Source organism: Thunnus maccoyii, chromosome 7 (assembly GCF_910596095.1).
Source record: "Thunnus maccoyii chromosome 7, fThuMac1.1, whole genome shotgun sequence".
Lineage (NCBI taxonomy): Eukaryota > Metazoa > Chordata > Actinopteri > Scombriformes > Scombridae > Thunnus > Thunnus maccoyii.
Genome location: NC_056539.1, coordinates 3,276,062 through 3,291,052, shown reverse-complemented (window position 1 = coordinate 3,291,052; position 14,991 = coordinate 3,276,062). Strand labels below are relative to the sequence as shown.

The 14,991-nt window shown below is 39.9% G+C and overlaps 1 protein-coding gene across 5 annotated transcripts in view; it reads left to right on the top strand.

The window, feature by feature from the left end:
* The window catches only part of LOC121899939 (spermatogenesis-associated protein 16-like), a 117,323-nt gene that overhangs the window by 83,874 nt on the left and 18,458 nt on the right, over positions 1–14,991 (top strand). For 2 of the 5 annotated variants that reach the window (XM_042415719.1, XM_042415722.1), the window contains exon 10: positions 6,638–6,721. The exons of 1 other annotated variant lie outside the window; for it this stretch is intronic. In XM_042415719.1, the coding sequence (XP_042271653.1) occupies positions 6,638–6,721 (84 nt within the window). Of the gene's footprint in view, positions 1–4,801; positions 5,006–6,637; positions 6,722–9,397; positions 9,496–14,991 lie in introns of those variants that run through there. 2 more of the 5 variants (XM_042415721.1, XM_042415723.1) reach the window with 2 other exon arrangements.

Genomic DNA, 14,991 nt, shown 5'->3' with positions numbered 1-14,991 from the left:
TTGCAAGAAAACCTACTCCTTTTTCTTTCCTCCACCTTCCAGATTTCTTTACTCCATTTATTTTCCACCCCAGTCGTCCGCTTCTGCTTCCTGTCTGTCTCTTTAGATCCACTCTCTGTCCGCCCCCACCCCCAGGAACCATTACCCACCCCGCCCCTTTTCTCTGTGGCTCTGAAGATAGCACAGAAAGTTAATTTTCATGTAAGTGGACTCTTTGCTGCTTCAAGTGTTGCCTTCCTGGCCTCAAGCACATCTTGGGCAGCCTTATTCATCCTAGCAGCGGGCAGCTCCATGGCTAGGATGTCAATTAATGACACACTCCACTGGTGCAAGGAAAGAAAGTGTGCAGAGGTTTCCATCTAATAGCCAACATCTTGTTTCCCGCTAGCCAAAGTTTTCCACGTGTCACGTCGGGGCTCTCTGAGGACTTATCAGTTAATAGCATTAACTCTGGAGGGCACAGTGATGGCAAACCTAGTAATTTAGAAGTTAATTTACAGTTCTGTTCCCAAAAATGCATGACCGTGAGGTATTACCCATGTAATCTACAACTGAAATAGCGTGTCCCTGTTTGCTTTGAGTAATTCAGAGTATGTATGGAAGTAAGTTAATCTTCAAAGGGATTTTTAGGTTTGCATAAATATATTAACACAGTATGTTTTGTCATACTTGACAGTATAAAGAGATGCACAGATAGGGGAGGGTCAACATAAGAGTCTCTACAGAGAGGAATTATTTCTGGTGTCAGGTGGTTCAGGAAGTAAGAGTCATGTTCCTAAATGGGCATTAAGAATTCTCTTAGTTGAATAATTGGTACAAAAGATCAGCAACTGTGACAGAAGTAGTTGGTTCTTTGATTTTTTTTAAGAAGTAGAGTCTTACCAATACTGAATTTTTTAGGTTGACATCGATATTTGAGTTTTTAGAATGTCAGATAATGATATATTGGCCATTAATAGCTTATTACACAATCACAAACATTTTTGATTAGAATCTATCAATGTGGTAATTAAAGACTTGTGACAAAGATGGAAACTGTACAGCACATTTAACACTTAAGTTTTCTCTGGTAGATAAACTGTGGTAATGTTGCTGTTTCTAAACTACCTCAAACACATCTTTGGCATGTCTGAACTGCAACTACTTACATCTGTGATAAGCTAATATTGGCATGTTAATATCTGTTGGGTTCTAATAAAAAGTTAAAAGGTACAACCCTGTGTACATAAAAAACAGCAGCTTCCACCACTCAGCAAACCCACTGTGTATCACTAATACTTAGTATCACTGAGGAAAAATAAAGGTACAGCAACCAATATGCTCATAGCAAGATGCCAAGATGAACTCACACTTTATGGTGGTTCATTTGGAATCATTGCAAAGACAGATGGTGTCAACAGCATAGTAAAGAGTAAATAATATTAGCTGTAATATATACAGTACATGTATTTTGTTGTTTTGTTTTTCTGAACACCACAGAGCATATTTCAAATTTGTTACAAAAAAAGTAGTAGAATCTACTTTTATCCCACTTCAGTAAACTTAGACTAGAGCTCCATACATTATAAAATAGCTGAAGAAAAAAAATATGTTCGCAGTAAACAAAAGGCCTTCTCTGCACCAACTGATAACAAAGCCAAGAATGATACATTATGTAAGGCTGCATTTTAAGAAAATGTAAGGGCTTATATAGATTATCTGAAGCAAGTTGTGTTTAAAACTGGTGGATCAATCAAAATGAATTAGCTTTGGAAGGTAATTCTTCAGCTATAGACTCTGCCTCAGAAAAGCACCTGAATAAGGACTTTCTCCTTCATTTTAAGTAGTTATTTTTCCCAAAAGAGCATTTTTCAGTTTTTGTTGAAGCACTGAAGGTATCTTAAAAGTTCCCAAATTTGAAATGTGTTTATTTGTTCCATTCATAGTCCAATACAGCATTCATGTGCCAGTCAAGATGTGATAGAGCCATGTCAAATTGCTCTCCTCTCTCAGGATTTTTAATAATTCACAGCTCGCAGCATCCAGCTTGACTGAAAGGGCCCCAAGAAAAGCCAAACTGTGGCTGACAAAAGTGAAAAGCTTAGTTCCCTCCTCAGAAAAAAAGATGTTTTAGCAGATGTGTTTGAATAGGCTACATGTTGTGTATGTGTGTTTGTAATTTACTTTCTTATTGTGTAAATCAAAGTTCACGCAAGGAAAAAAAAAACATGATGAACCCTCCAAACTGAAGACATTTTGATTGGCTGTCACTCTTGAGGAACTATTTAAGGCTCAGGAATTTGGTTTACAGTGAATTCAGGTGAAGAGGAAACAAATCTCTCTCTGTTGTGTTATTTGTACATGTGCCCTGAAGACTGACGCAGAATTTTAATGGCAAAGTCATCCCACAATTTTCCTCTCTCCAACTGTGGTCTGGTAATGCCGTGCATAAATTAAAGGACCAGTATGTAAGATTTAGTGGCATCTAATGGTGAGGTTGCAACCAACTGATTACCCCTCCACTACCCCTCCCCTTCCAAGCATGTAGAAGAACCAACAGTGGCCACTAAAAACACGAAAGGCCCTCTCTAGAGCCTGTGTTTGGTTTGTCCATTCAGGAAACATGGCGGTGCAACATGGCGCGCTTCATGGAAGAGGATCTACTCCTCATATATATATAAAGGGCTCATTCTAAGGTAACAAAAACACAATGATTCTTATTTTCAGGTGATTATACACCAATTAAAACATACTTGCAAGTATTATATTCCATTTCTACCAAGTCCATTCCGCTAGAAGCCAATAAATTCTACACACTGGACCTTTAACTTGAGACAGATGTCATTTCAAGCCATTTGTGCAAAAGATGATTGACAGTTCTCTTCACTCAGATATCAACATGAACCCTCTATAATTGATTTGACAGATACAGTACAGCACACTGCCGTGTCACTGGACAGCCAATCTTTAAAATGGAAAACATGGCAGCTGATGTCAAATCTATCCACCAAAAGTTGATTCTAAATCAATCAACAAGTCTTCTTACCTAAACAGCAAAAAAGGTGGTTTGTCAGCATCTTCTAAAATGATCTATATGAGCATTCTCTGCATTTCTATGGTAAATGTTTGGTTAAGTTTAGGTTAGTAAAACTACTTTTAAAGGTTAGGGAAAGACTGCAGCTTCTCTGAAGTCCAGTTCTTGTAGTAAGTAAGTCTTAACAAAACCCAGCTGACAGTGTTGGGCAAGTTACTTGAACATTGCAATCAATTACTGATTACATATTAATTGTAAAAGTAATTACATTACTCATTACTCAAGTGTAACCTGTTACATCAGTCGTTACTTTACTTTTGTTAGTCAGCCGTCAGCTCCATCAAAGTTGCCTTTAAATAACTCCCCCAAACCCACATCCTGCATCTTTTATATTTAACACATGTAGGAATAGAAAATGAGACATTTGTGGTTTAACAAGCCAGTAGGATACAGTTTGGAAAGATTTTCTGACCATCCAACAGTTAGTGTTAGCGTAGCCTCAGTGACTGCACACAGCACTCCAGAAGTCCTGACCTCAGCTGCACAATTCACACATCCTCCAGTTGTGGCATACCCATGGCTAACATTAGCAAGGCTACTAAGAACACACATGTCAATAAGACAACTTTGGAATTACTGTGAGTCACATTTTTTCTCCTCTGGATCCATCTGTCAGCTAAACGCAGAGACCACACTGATATCAACCACAGCTGTCCACTTATAATGAGTGACTTTGGGCTTGTTGCTTACAAATATTGGTAGTCACTGGTTGCGATTTTTTGGGCTTGTTTCTAAAGTGTAGTTGCTTATTTGGGCTTGTTCCCTATATGTCTAACGTTAAATAAAGTCTAATCCAAGTTGTCAAATATCGCTGCCTGCAGTCAGAACCACGTATGTACTAGCCAACATTAAAATCCTTAGCTGTGCCCCGGTGGATCACCGGTTAGTGCGCATACCATGTAACGTTAGACTGAGTCCTTACCACAGCGGCCAGGGTTCATTTCCAACCCAGACCCATTGCTGTATGTCATCCCCTCTCTCTATATCCCATTCTTCCTGTCTCTCTCCACTTCACACTTCTTTTTCTTTTGGCTGTTCCCGTTAGGGGTCACGACCCATCCGTCGCAAATCATCCATTTCCATCTCTTCCTGTCCACTGCATCTTCTTCTCTTTTGCCATGCACCCGCATGTCTTCCCTCACCATATCCATAAACCTCCTCTTTGGCCTTCCTCTTTTCCTCTTGCCTGGCGGCTCCATCTTCAGCACCCTTCTTCCAACGTAACCAGCATCTCTCCTCTGCACATGTCCAAACCATCTCACATGCCTTTCTCACTGTCTCCAAACTGTCCAACCTGAGCTGTCCCTCTAATTATTCATTCCTAATCCTGTCTATCTCGTCACCGTCACTCCCAAAGAAGCTCTTAGCATCTTCAACTCTGCCACCTCCAGCTGCGTATCCTGTATTTTCGTTAGTGCCACCGCCTCCAAACCATACAATAAACCAACAATATACCATACATATATAATATTCCCTTTCACTCTTGCTGGTAACCTTGTCACAGATCACACCTGACACTTCTCTCCACCCACTCCACCCTGCCTGCACTGTCCTCTTCACCTCTCTTCTACACTCCCAGTTATTTTGAACAGCTGACCCCAAGTATTTAAACTCATCCACCTTCGCCACGTCTACTTCTTGCATCCTCATCATTCCGCTGTCCTCCCTCCCATTCACAAACATGTATTCCATCTTGCTCCAACTGACTTTTATTCCTCTTCTCTCCAGTGCATAACTCCAGCTCTCCAGGCTCTCCTCAACCTGCTCCCTACTCTCACTACAGATCACAATGTCATCGGCGAACATTATAATCCACGGAGACTCCTGCCTGATCTTGTCCATCAACCTGTCCATCACCATTGCAAACAAGAAAGGGCTCAGAGCCAATCCTTAATGTAATCCACCTTCACCTGTCTCTTTCCACTATACCTGTCTAATAAAGCCAAAATGCTTAAAAAAAAAAAACTTTCAAAAAAATCCTTAGCAGATGTTTTTGATGTTATTTAAACGCATAATAGCTTGTTCTGTTGAGGATCCATCCACAACCCTGTTTCCTCCACCCCTCCCCTTCCCCCATACACACAAGTAACAGTCAGTGAGTGAGACATTTACAATCAAAATCTTGCGATTGATGGAGTTTCTTTAGCTACTTCGTTAACAATGCCAGGCTATAAGTGGGCAAAATACAGAAAAAAAACAAAAAGACTGGATTAAACTGGTTCAACTTCTTTAGAGTTAAAAAGAAAAATGTAAGATTACAAATAATAGTATTTTTGATATGTTTGCTTATGATATATTTATACATATATAAATTGACCAAGTGGCCTCAGTCACATTCTGGTGGGTAAGGTCATCTGTTTTTTTCTTTTTTTTTTTTTTGGAGAGTCACTTTTTTTGGGCTTGTTTCCATAGACCTGGTTACTTGTTTCTCTGGCACTGATATCAACCATCCATTAATCCCTGTAACACAGCAAGCATGACGACTCTGCATCACGTCACTGACATCATTTGTCAGTTAGTACATTTACATGTTCACCAGTCTCTGTGATGTAGTAAACTGTAGTCTCTCGGGGTACATTGATTAATGCAAGCTGCTCTTAACATTTACTTCATTCAAGACTACTACATTCTACATTCAAGTAGGAGCAAGTCACTTGATAAATGTGTTATTCTTTACTTTTAGCAAAGACCCTTTGACCAAACATTAAGGAGAAAGTATCCAACACACACATATATATATATATATAGGTCCAATTTAAATAGCGCGTATTAGTCTTGAAATACTGGAAACAGCCTGTTAAGTAACCACCTCCCCCTTGTTCCTAAAATCCCCAAATTCAAGGAAAAAGTACAGAGGACATGACTTCAGTGTCCTCAGTGATAGCTATGACTCAGGTTGGAAGTTGTGGAAGCAAGTTAGAAAACCAGTGTATTTCCCCAAGTGAGTATTGCTTTTACTGCTGAAATTAAGCACCAAAGCTCCAGCCTGCTGAAGTACCCTCATCCAAAACACTGAATCCTTATTCAGCTCTAGGGCAACTGCTCTGCAGCTGACCCTGAACTTTGACCTCCCTGTGGAGAGCACCAACAGAAAATACTTCATGACTACATGCAGAAATAAAGTATCAGCAGGAGCACATGCATGTCTATCTGTCTGTCTCAGCGTGAGTCAGCTCTGTAAAATCCTGTCTGAATGGCAGAGCATTTGGTTTGGCGACAGCCTGGCATACATTGTACAGAGCCCACCAGGCTATGAAAATTAACACCCAGCAAATGGATTTTTAATTAGTTGTAAGAGTGTGTGTGTGTGTGTGTGTGTATGTGTGCAATCTGGCAGAATTATGGACAGGCAAATTGTGGAAGTACAGATCAGGAAATTGTATGTTTGTCTGTGTTCATTTGAGATAGTGTGTTTATGGGGAAAAAAAAGTGGCACCACTCGAATTTCCATAATCTTTGTGTATGTGTGTGTGTGTATGTATGTATGTGTATGTCTGTGTGTGTGTGTGTGTGTGTGTGTGTGTGTGTGTGTGTGTGTGTATGTGTGTGCGTGACCCTCTACAGCTGCAGGCTTTATTGACAGACATCATGGATGAACTGGGAGGACAGAGGAGTAGCACTGAACGTGTCTGGAATAAAATGCTTAAGGTAAAGAGAGAATGTGTGTGTGAGAGAGAGAGAGAGAGACACACTGTTGAAACCCACCACTGGTTCAACAGACAGAACCATTGATATTTGACATTTCTGCTAAACCCTGGATGTCTCATGGCGTCATTTTTTATATCATTTATTACTACATGTATCCTTCTATGGCAACTACACTATGGTCAAGGTGCAGTAAAGGTTACACATCTAAAACTCTTCTAGTCAGTTGTATAATATCCTCTGTGACTGTGGAGGAGCTTTGTCAAGTCTGAAAAGTAACCCTGATCACATCATAGTGAGTCACCAGGGTTATCCCACAGGTCCTCCAAATTAAACAACAGATACATAGTTTGACCATTCACTCCAAAATGACACATAGAAGTGTTTCCTGATCTGATGCCACTATCAGCAGTAATGAGCAGGATGACAAAGCTATGGATAAGGTTGTGATGTAGGCCTTTTCCATACACATGTGCTGGCTTGGCTTGATTCAGTTTGAATTGGCACATCAGCCAAGCACGGCAGGGATTTGCATCTTCATTACAACAGGGCTACCTGCTTGGAGGTGTGTCTTTAACTGATGACACACTGCCTGTATACATCATGGCTGTGACTAGTGGTCAAAGTCACAGCTGTTGAACGGTGGATAAACACATTTTATTTCCTATAAATTCTTCACAATAAAAACCTTCCATTAGTTTGTCAGTGGAAAGCTTTTAATATGAAGCAGCAGCAGCAGGAAATGTTTTCATCAGCAGTAACTTAACGCAGCTCAGCGATCAGGAAACGATAAAATAAAGCCGATTTCCGAAAGTACAAACAGGAACACAGGAGAGAAACTAAACTTTAAACCACAGAGATTCAGTTAGAAGCTACAAAAGTACTGAGAGCTGAACACACAGAGACTTTTAAAAACAGCTCTCTGGTCTCCACAGACATGAGTTGAGTCTCGCGGTGCAACACAGCTGTTTGAGGAGGAGAAGCAGGGAGAAGGGGGGGGTCGTCACAGTTGGCTGCAGTCAGCGAGATGTGACCGCAACCTGCTTGGAGGCGGGCCGCTTTGGCCCAACTCCAGAGATGGTCCATCTCGGGTGTGACTTGGCGCAACTCAGCGCAGCAAAACTGGTGATGGAAACGCAATGGTTTGACTTGGTGTGGCCAAAAGTGTCAATGGGAAAACCCTGAGGGTCTTAAAAATCTATGTTGACTTGTGATTGTAAAGCTTATAAAGCTCCTTATGTGCTGCAGAAACATCTAGTGTGAATGTAATCTAAAAGAAGGCTGGGCTGGCTTTCTTTAGATACTTATATTTTAACTTATATTTACAGGTAAAAAAAGGTAAATATAACCATCATCTACTCTGGTGCAGCCATTAGATAACAATGCCCATCCTACATAAATAATACAGAAATTACAAAGAAAATAGATGTGTAAGGCAGTATATAGTATATAAGGCAGGGTGGATACTGGGTTTCTCACTAATAGCTGTTATTTGTTTCTTGCTGGAACCCAGTCTGTCAAATGCTATGGTTGGCCTGTTGGTACCAAGAAACCCAACTGTTTCTTTTCTGTCTGTTTATTTTGCAGTAGATAGAAAATGGAAGGTCAAATCAGTTGCATCTCTGCAGCTATTCTCAGATTTGTGAATGAAATTCATAAACCCAAGGACTGAAAAGAAATAAATTGAGATACTGGAGAAAAATGCTGAACTCAGTACACAGACTACTGTATGACAGCCTGGTTCTTTGTCTAGTTTGTTTTGGTAGAGCTGTTGTAAATGTGAATATAAGCTCTGCCTCTGCCTCGTGGCCGTGAGGAAGCCTCCTCTAGGCAGAGAAACTAAAATCTCTGTAAGGACCATGAACACACTAAATATTAAACTCTGTTTGAGCTAATTGAGAGGAGAAGTTCTGAAGCAACCCATTGGTTCTTTAGAGCAAATAACTTTATATGCATTACAGTTTTACTAGTATCCAAAATCCAATTTACTTTTGACAGCAAAGAAATGGTCATTACCCGCTTAGACTGGAGATGTTTCTGTAGAATGAACAAATATCAGTCAAATATGTTATTTATAATATAAAGAAAAAAGATGAGGACCATGGCTATATATTGTATGCACATGGTAAAATATTTGAGAAAAGACTAGATTTTAATATTCAGGCCACTGGTGCAGTGGCCATTCAAAATGTGCCTGTTTGGAACAGACCGAATTCTCAGTACCTAGAGAGAACAGTGCCCGTCCCCTAAACACCTCTCATGCAGACTATCAGTACATGCTTTTATTTACCGATGCTCCCTAAACACCTCACATGCAGACTATCGGTACATGCTTTTATTTACCGATGCTCCCTAAACACCTCACATGCAGACTATCGGTACATGCTTTTATTTACCGATGCTCCCTAAACACCTCACATGCAGACTATCGGTAGACGCTACAATTGAACCATGTTCCCTAAACACCTCAGACTATCCGGAGTCTCCAATTTGGAGCTGAGCTGAAGTTGGAATGAACTGCAGTGCCTGTTCAAAACGTGCCTGAGACATCCTGCAGTATGTCTTGAACATACATATCGAGTTCCCACACATGAGTAATGGTAACAGTAGAGCTTCACTCTCTTTTCAATTCATTCTCTATGGTAGTTCTTATCACTACAGATGTAATCTCCCCCTCAGACAACAATGAGGGCTGCATTGGCAGAGCGGCACTGTCTGTATTTCCACTCGCTGACCCCGTGGGCAGAAGGAGAAGCAGAAACAAAGTTGTTTATAAGGTACTTTTATATATTTCTCAAGAATCTCTCATCCAAACAACTTCATATTCGACACTGCACTTCCTTGGCTCCTCAGCAATACATAGGCCAAGTGTGAAGTTGACTGGATGAATTATTGTTAAGATATGTGACGGATACACATACATACATACGAACAAGAGATTCCTTCCTTTAGTAGAGAGATTTTATGACTGAATTGCATATACTATATTATATTAAATTTGAAACGAACACAATGCTGCCTTTCTAAAATGATTGTTAATAAAACGCCGAAAATGTTCATATCAAATGTATTAGAAGAAATTCACAGACATCAGGATCTTGGCCTTGATTGATTATTAAAGTCCCTTCTCACTCAAAATTATGTTTTTCCTCGTATTCCTACAGTTAGATGTTTGACCTTCACTATACATATTGATGTATGTGCAGAGTTTGACACTAGAATGCTGTCTTCACATTCATCTGTGTGTTCACTGAAAACCAGATTTTAAGGGGTGGGGCATACGAGCATGATTTGTGACATCACAACTAGTATGGAGCCAATTGTGGTCCAATATGCAACTTACACATGTGTGATGTGGAAACTTGAATCCTCCAGTGCACATACACTGAGAATAAACTTTACAATAAAGCAGGAGATATCTTGTGTCCAACAGATAAACTTCTGAAATGAACAATATTTGCATATTCATAGATTACTGAATTTTTAATGAGGGAGAATGAGATGCTATTTTAAGGATTTTAAAGTGGTACTTATACTTTTTTGGGGGGGGGGGGTGGGGGCATATCAGACATGCCTTATTGTTCCAAGCAGAGTATTTTTATATGAACATATTTGAGAAAGCAAATTATTGATATATACAGTAAACGTCATTTGTAGGAGACAGGACTGTATTGCAGTAGGATTGTTATGGGGGGCTTTGCTCAGGTGCAGTATCCAGCTCTGAGGCATTGTTTGAGCGCATAAACTGTTGTCAGGATTAGCAGGAATAGGCCTAGTAGATATTAAAAAAACTAAAATTATATTAAAAAAAAACCAAAAAGATTGTAATCCAAGGCCCACTTCCAATGACCATCCTTATAGACTCACAGACTTCGGCCTTGTTTATACCTGGCATTAACATGCGTCTCAGGTGATCTGATCACAAGTGGACAGCTCTAGTATAGGTGTGAACGCACCCAACACGCATTGAGATCTGCCTTCTCAACTGACGTTCTCTATTTTCCAGTAGACTAGGCACAGGGATTGCATTGCTGCCTCCCAGTACATGTGCCCTCTGTCCAAAGCTGTGTTCAACTTGTTTGATAACAGGATAAAAAAAATGCATTATTTGGTTTTCCTGTATTTCATTAGAATTAAAAAAACATTTTTCCTGTTTTTCCCGTTCCCCTAGCCCAGTTTTCCTCTTCAAAATCGGCAATTGGAATAGAAATTAAATCAAAACCAGAAAACATCTTGTTTGTGAGATCCGATCATAAGTGGTGACTTAAGAAGCACATGGAGACGCATGTTAATATCAGGTGTGAACAGACGTACTTAGAGTTGTCCACTTGTTATCGGATCACTCAAGACCCATGTTAATGCCAGGTGTAAAGAGGGCCTTTGATAGTCATTCCTCAAGTCTGCAAGGCATCAGTGGCAAATGACAAGTGCTTCAGGGTTCTCTCGTCGCCTTTTTCAGCCCTTTACCAGACTTTCTTGAGAGGATTTACCCACAATTTATAGATTCTAATATGTCAACAATGTCAGGGGGAATCCAAAAATAATAAAATCAAATAATAAAAATAATTTTAATTTGTATGCATATATCAGCAAGTGCTGCATTTAGTTCTGCATTATATAAAGATATGATCATGATATGATCTGTAGGAGCTTCACACATTACTATCTATCTTTACAGCGATGCCTCTGCTCAGGTTACCTTATACTGATCATACAGGTGACGTTATTCAAAGTCTGTGAGGGTTCAGGGTGGAAATTGGAACTGTGCCTGAATAGTTTTGTGCTACTTGAACTCCCTATCAAGCATGAGTGTGAAGTCTGAAATCTGAAGTAACAACAGCCTACACTGCTGAAACAATATAAACGTTTTTGTCCACAGATTTCCACTCAACATACGTAAAACAGCCAAATGTTTCTGAGTGATCTTCTTCAAAATCAGAGAAAGAATTACTATGAGTTCAAACATGATACTGGAGGGAAATGCCAACACACACATGCACACAACAGATTAACAAACTGTCAAGTGAAACAATACGGAAGCGAAGAACAAGAGGAAGACTAATTCATTATCGGACAGCAGTTCTGGCATTTCTTGACAGCACCACTCCTCTGTTTCTAACCGTTAACAACCAGTCTGACCAGGCAGAACGTACAGCATTTAAAATATTCAACTTAAACACCGAGAATATGTTTTGTATCTGCATATGACTCGTCAAAGAGCACGCTGTTGCCAAACCGCAGAGTTAACGAATTCAGAGCACTGTCCGAGTCCTTGTTCATTTATTCAGAGCATCGCTGTAGGAGAAAAAAGTTGGTCCAGCCAAGCATTGCAGTGTTTCAAACAGCAGTGAGGGGTATCAAACCAGCTGTGCTTTGCAAGTTACTGTACAACGTCTGCTGCTGTTCACGTCTGCTGTTCTGACTGCCAGGGAAGGCTTTATGGCTGTCAACGTTTCTGGAATGTTTTGTTCTTCCATTCGATAGCAATTTATTTATTCATTTCTCTCCTTAGTTCCTGGATTTCATTTGACAACCGTGATTTGATTCATTAAAGCGAAGATGTATATTCATTAAACAAGCACGCAATAATGTGAGACTTACTCTAGAAGATCAAAAACAAACAGCAGAATTATGATTAAAGCATTATTCTAAAATAAAAATTCCCAAAAAGTAACATATCTGTTTCATTAAATGTTATGACATGATATTATGACTATTGATTTGTCATGGAAATGTTTACATCATTGCACAAAAACCTCAGAGACATAAAGAAAGCATTACACATTGTTGTTAATTGAAGTAGTTGTAAACACTGTATTAATCACACTTTCAGTAACAATTATACAAATGTCCAAATACTAAAATACAATTATCTTGTATTTTTGGAGAGAAAGCATGTTGTTCAGCCAGCACTTGGAGATGTGAAGATAAAAACAGTATACAACATGCTGACATGCAGGCCAACACTGACAGTGTTTTAAACAAAAACCTTTTTGTCTTCTCTTTGTCCAAAAGATCTAATAAAAGTGCAACACACCAACTGCTCAGTATGTTCAATAATCTCAATAGAGGTAAGAAAAGGAGGTTGGTAATGCATGCGATGTATGTCACCAAAGGGGTAACCAGGCATCATTAATTACTTATTAAAGCAGTCAAATTATTTTTCTCTCTCTCCTGAGTTCAACAACTTATTGCTAGCACTTGCTTAGGAAAGGTATGTCTTTCCTTGACTTTACTCTATTTAATTACTTTGCAGGCAGGAGCTCCAGACACATACCTGCACAGCAAAATGCAGAAATTCAGACAGATAAAAACAGTTCACAGCACAGACTTTAACCGTATTAAGCGCTTTTCACTATTTACTCAGGCTCACATATTTCTGCTTTTTTCATCTCGCCTGGTATTTTAGCCCTAGGGGACTTCAACCCCTTTTTTCTCTGGCTTTTAGTTACGCAGGCTCACATTTGCTTTTTTTGGTCTTGCCTCATTTTTGCTCTTTTATCAAGGACTGTAACCTTGAAATGGGGACTGAAACCCCACTTTTTCTATGACATCATTTTATGTACACATTTTCCAATCCACCTGCCTGAACCAGCATGTCTCGCCTGCACACAAACTCCACAGCCCTGCATCCAGAGAACTATTCCTGACTGCACACTCATCCTCTAGGCACACTTGAAAAGGAGGAGAGAGAGGACCTCCTCAGCAGAAGACTTAATTCAACCTCTAAGCTTAGAGTATCTATGGCGCCAGTAAAACCTCAACAACCATCAATGCATGCTTTAAAGCTAAACCCTCTTTTCTTGAATTTGGAAGTAATTAACAAATGCAATTTCCACAGAATTACCCTGCCGATTAACTGCCTATAGATTCAGTCTTCTTGTAAAAAGACCCCAACTTACACAGGACCCCAAGGTTTCTGCAATCTCCTGGGATCGGTCCTGGCAGGACCAGGGTCAACTCTCCCGGGAAAAAGGTCAGCGGCTTAGCATCCCAGGGACAAGCCCCAAAAATGTAAATGGTAATGGACTGCTCTTATATAGCGCCTTTCTAGTCTTCCAACTATTCAAAGCGCTTCTACATGACAAGCCACATTCATTCATACACACACACATTCATACGCTGATGGCAGGGACTGCCATGCAAGCTGCCAACCTGCTCATCAGGAGGATCTAATCATTCACACATCGATGGCGCAGGAGCAATTTGGGGTTCAGTATATTGCCCAACGACAATTCCACATGTGGATTGGAGGAGCCGGGCCACCCACGAGAAAGTAGTGGAGAATTGCTTGATCAGTCAATGAACACACAAAGAGTGTTGTCAGGTTTTGAAATAATGTAATGAAATAATACAATCAGAAGTACAATGCATCATATCTCTAAGAGAGAGCACATACCACCTAGAATCAGCCTCTCTCTCTGGCGATTTGGCAGTTCTTAAGTATCACTCTACAGAAACAGAAATATTCATAGCTAACCCTGAAGGTTACTAAACAACCCTCAGAGAGAAGCAATGGTCAAGAGTTCAACTAGCCTAGGAATAGGATTTCTTCACAAACATATATTCGACAATAACACAGTGATATTACTATCACACTAAGTTGAGAACCAAACATTGAAACAACATTTGTAAAATATATAATCTAGACAAGAAATACATCCAGTGTTTCCCCTATATTCATTGTCAATCTGGCAGTTAATGTACAGTACAGGCTGTGTGTCAGTTAATAAATGCTACAGCTCCTCAAGACAAACAAAATACTCATCTATCGAAGGGGGTTAGCCTCTAAGTTAGCAACAACGCGTTAGCTTAACTTGACCAGGCTCACTAAAGGTAAACTTAAATAAATGACTGGTTTCAGCCTGTTCTATGGAGGTGAGTTAAGTCAAGCCAAGTTTTATTTACATAGCTCCAAATCACAACAGAAGTTTTCTCAGGGCATTTTTCACATAGAGCAGGTCTGGAGCGTACTCTTTGTTTTACAGAGACCCAACATTCCCCCATGAGCAAGCAATTAGCGACAGCAGTAAGGAAAAACTCCCCTTTAACAGGAAGGAACCCCAAGCGGAACCGGGCTCTAGGTGGGCGTCCATCTGCCTTGACTGAGATTTGATCATTAGCTTAAACGCCCCTAAACTACTATGTAGTTTGTTCTGCTCTGATTGTGGACAAGTTCTTTCATAAAAATGTTACCTAAGAGTAAAAAGAAGAATTTTACACTGCATAGCTTCTTGTCCTGCTGTCAGAAATAACCAGACGAAAACATAATA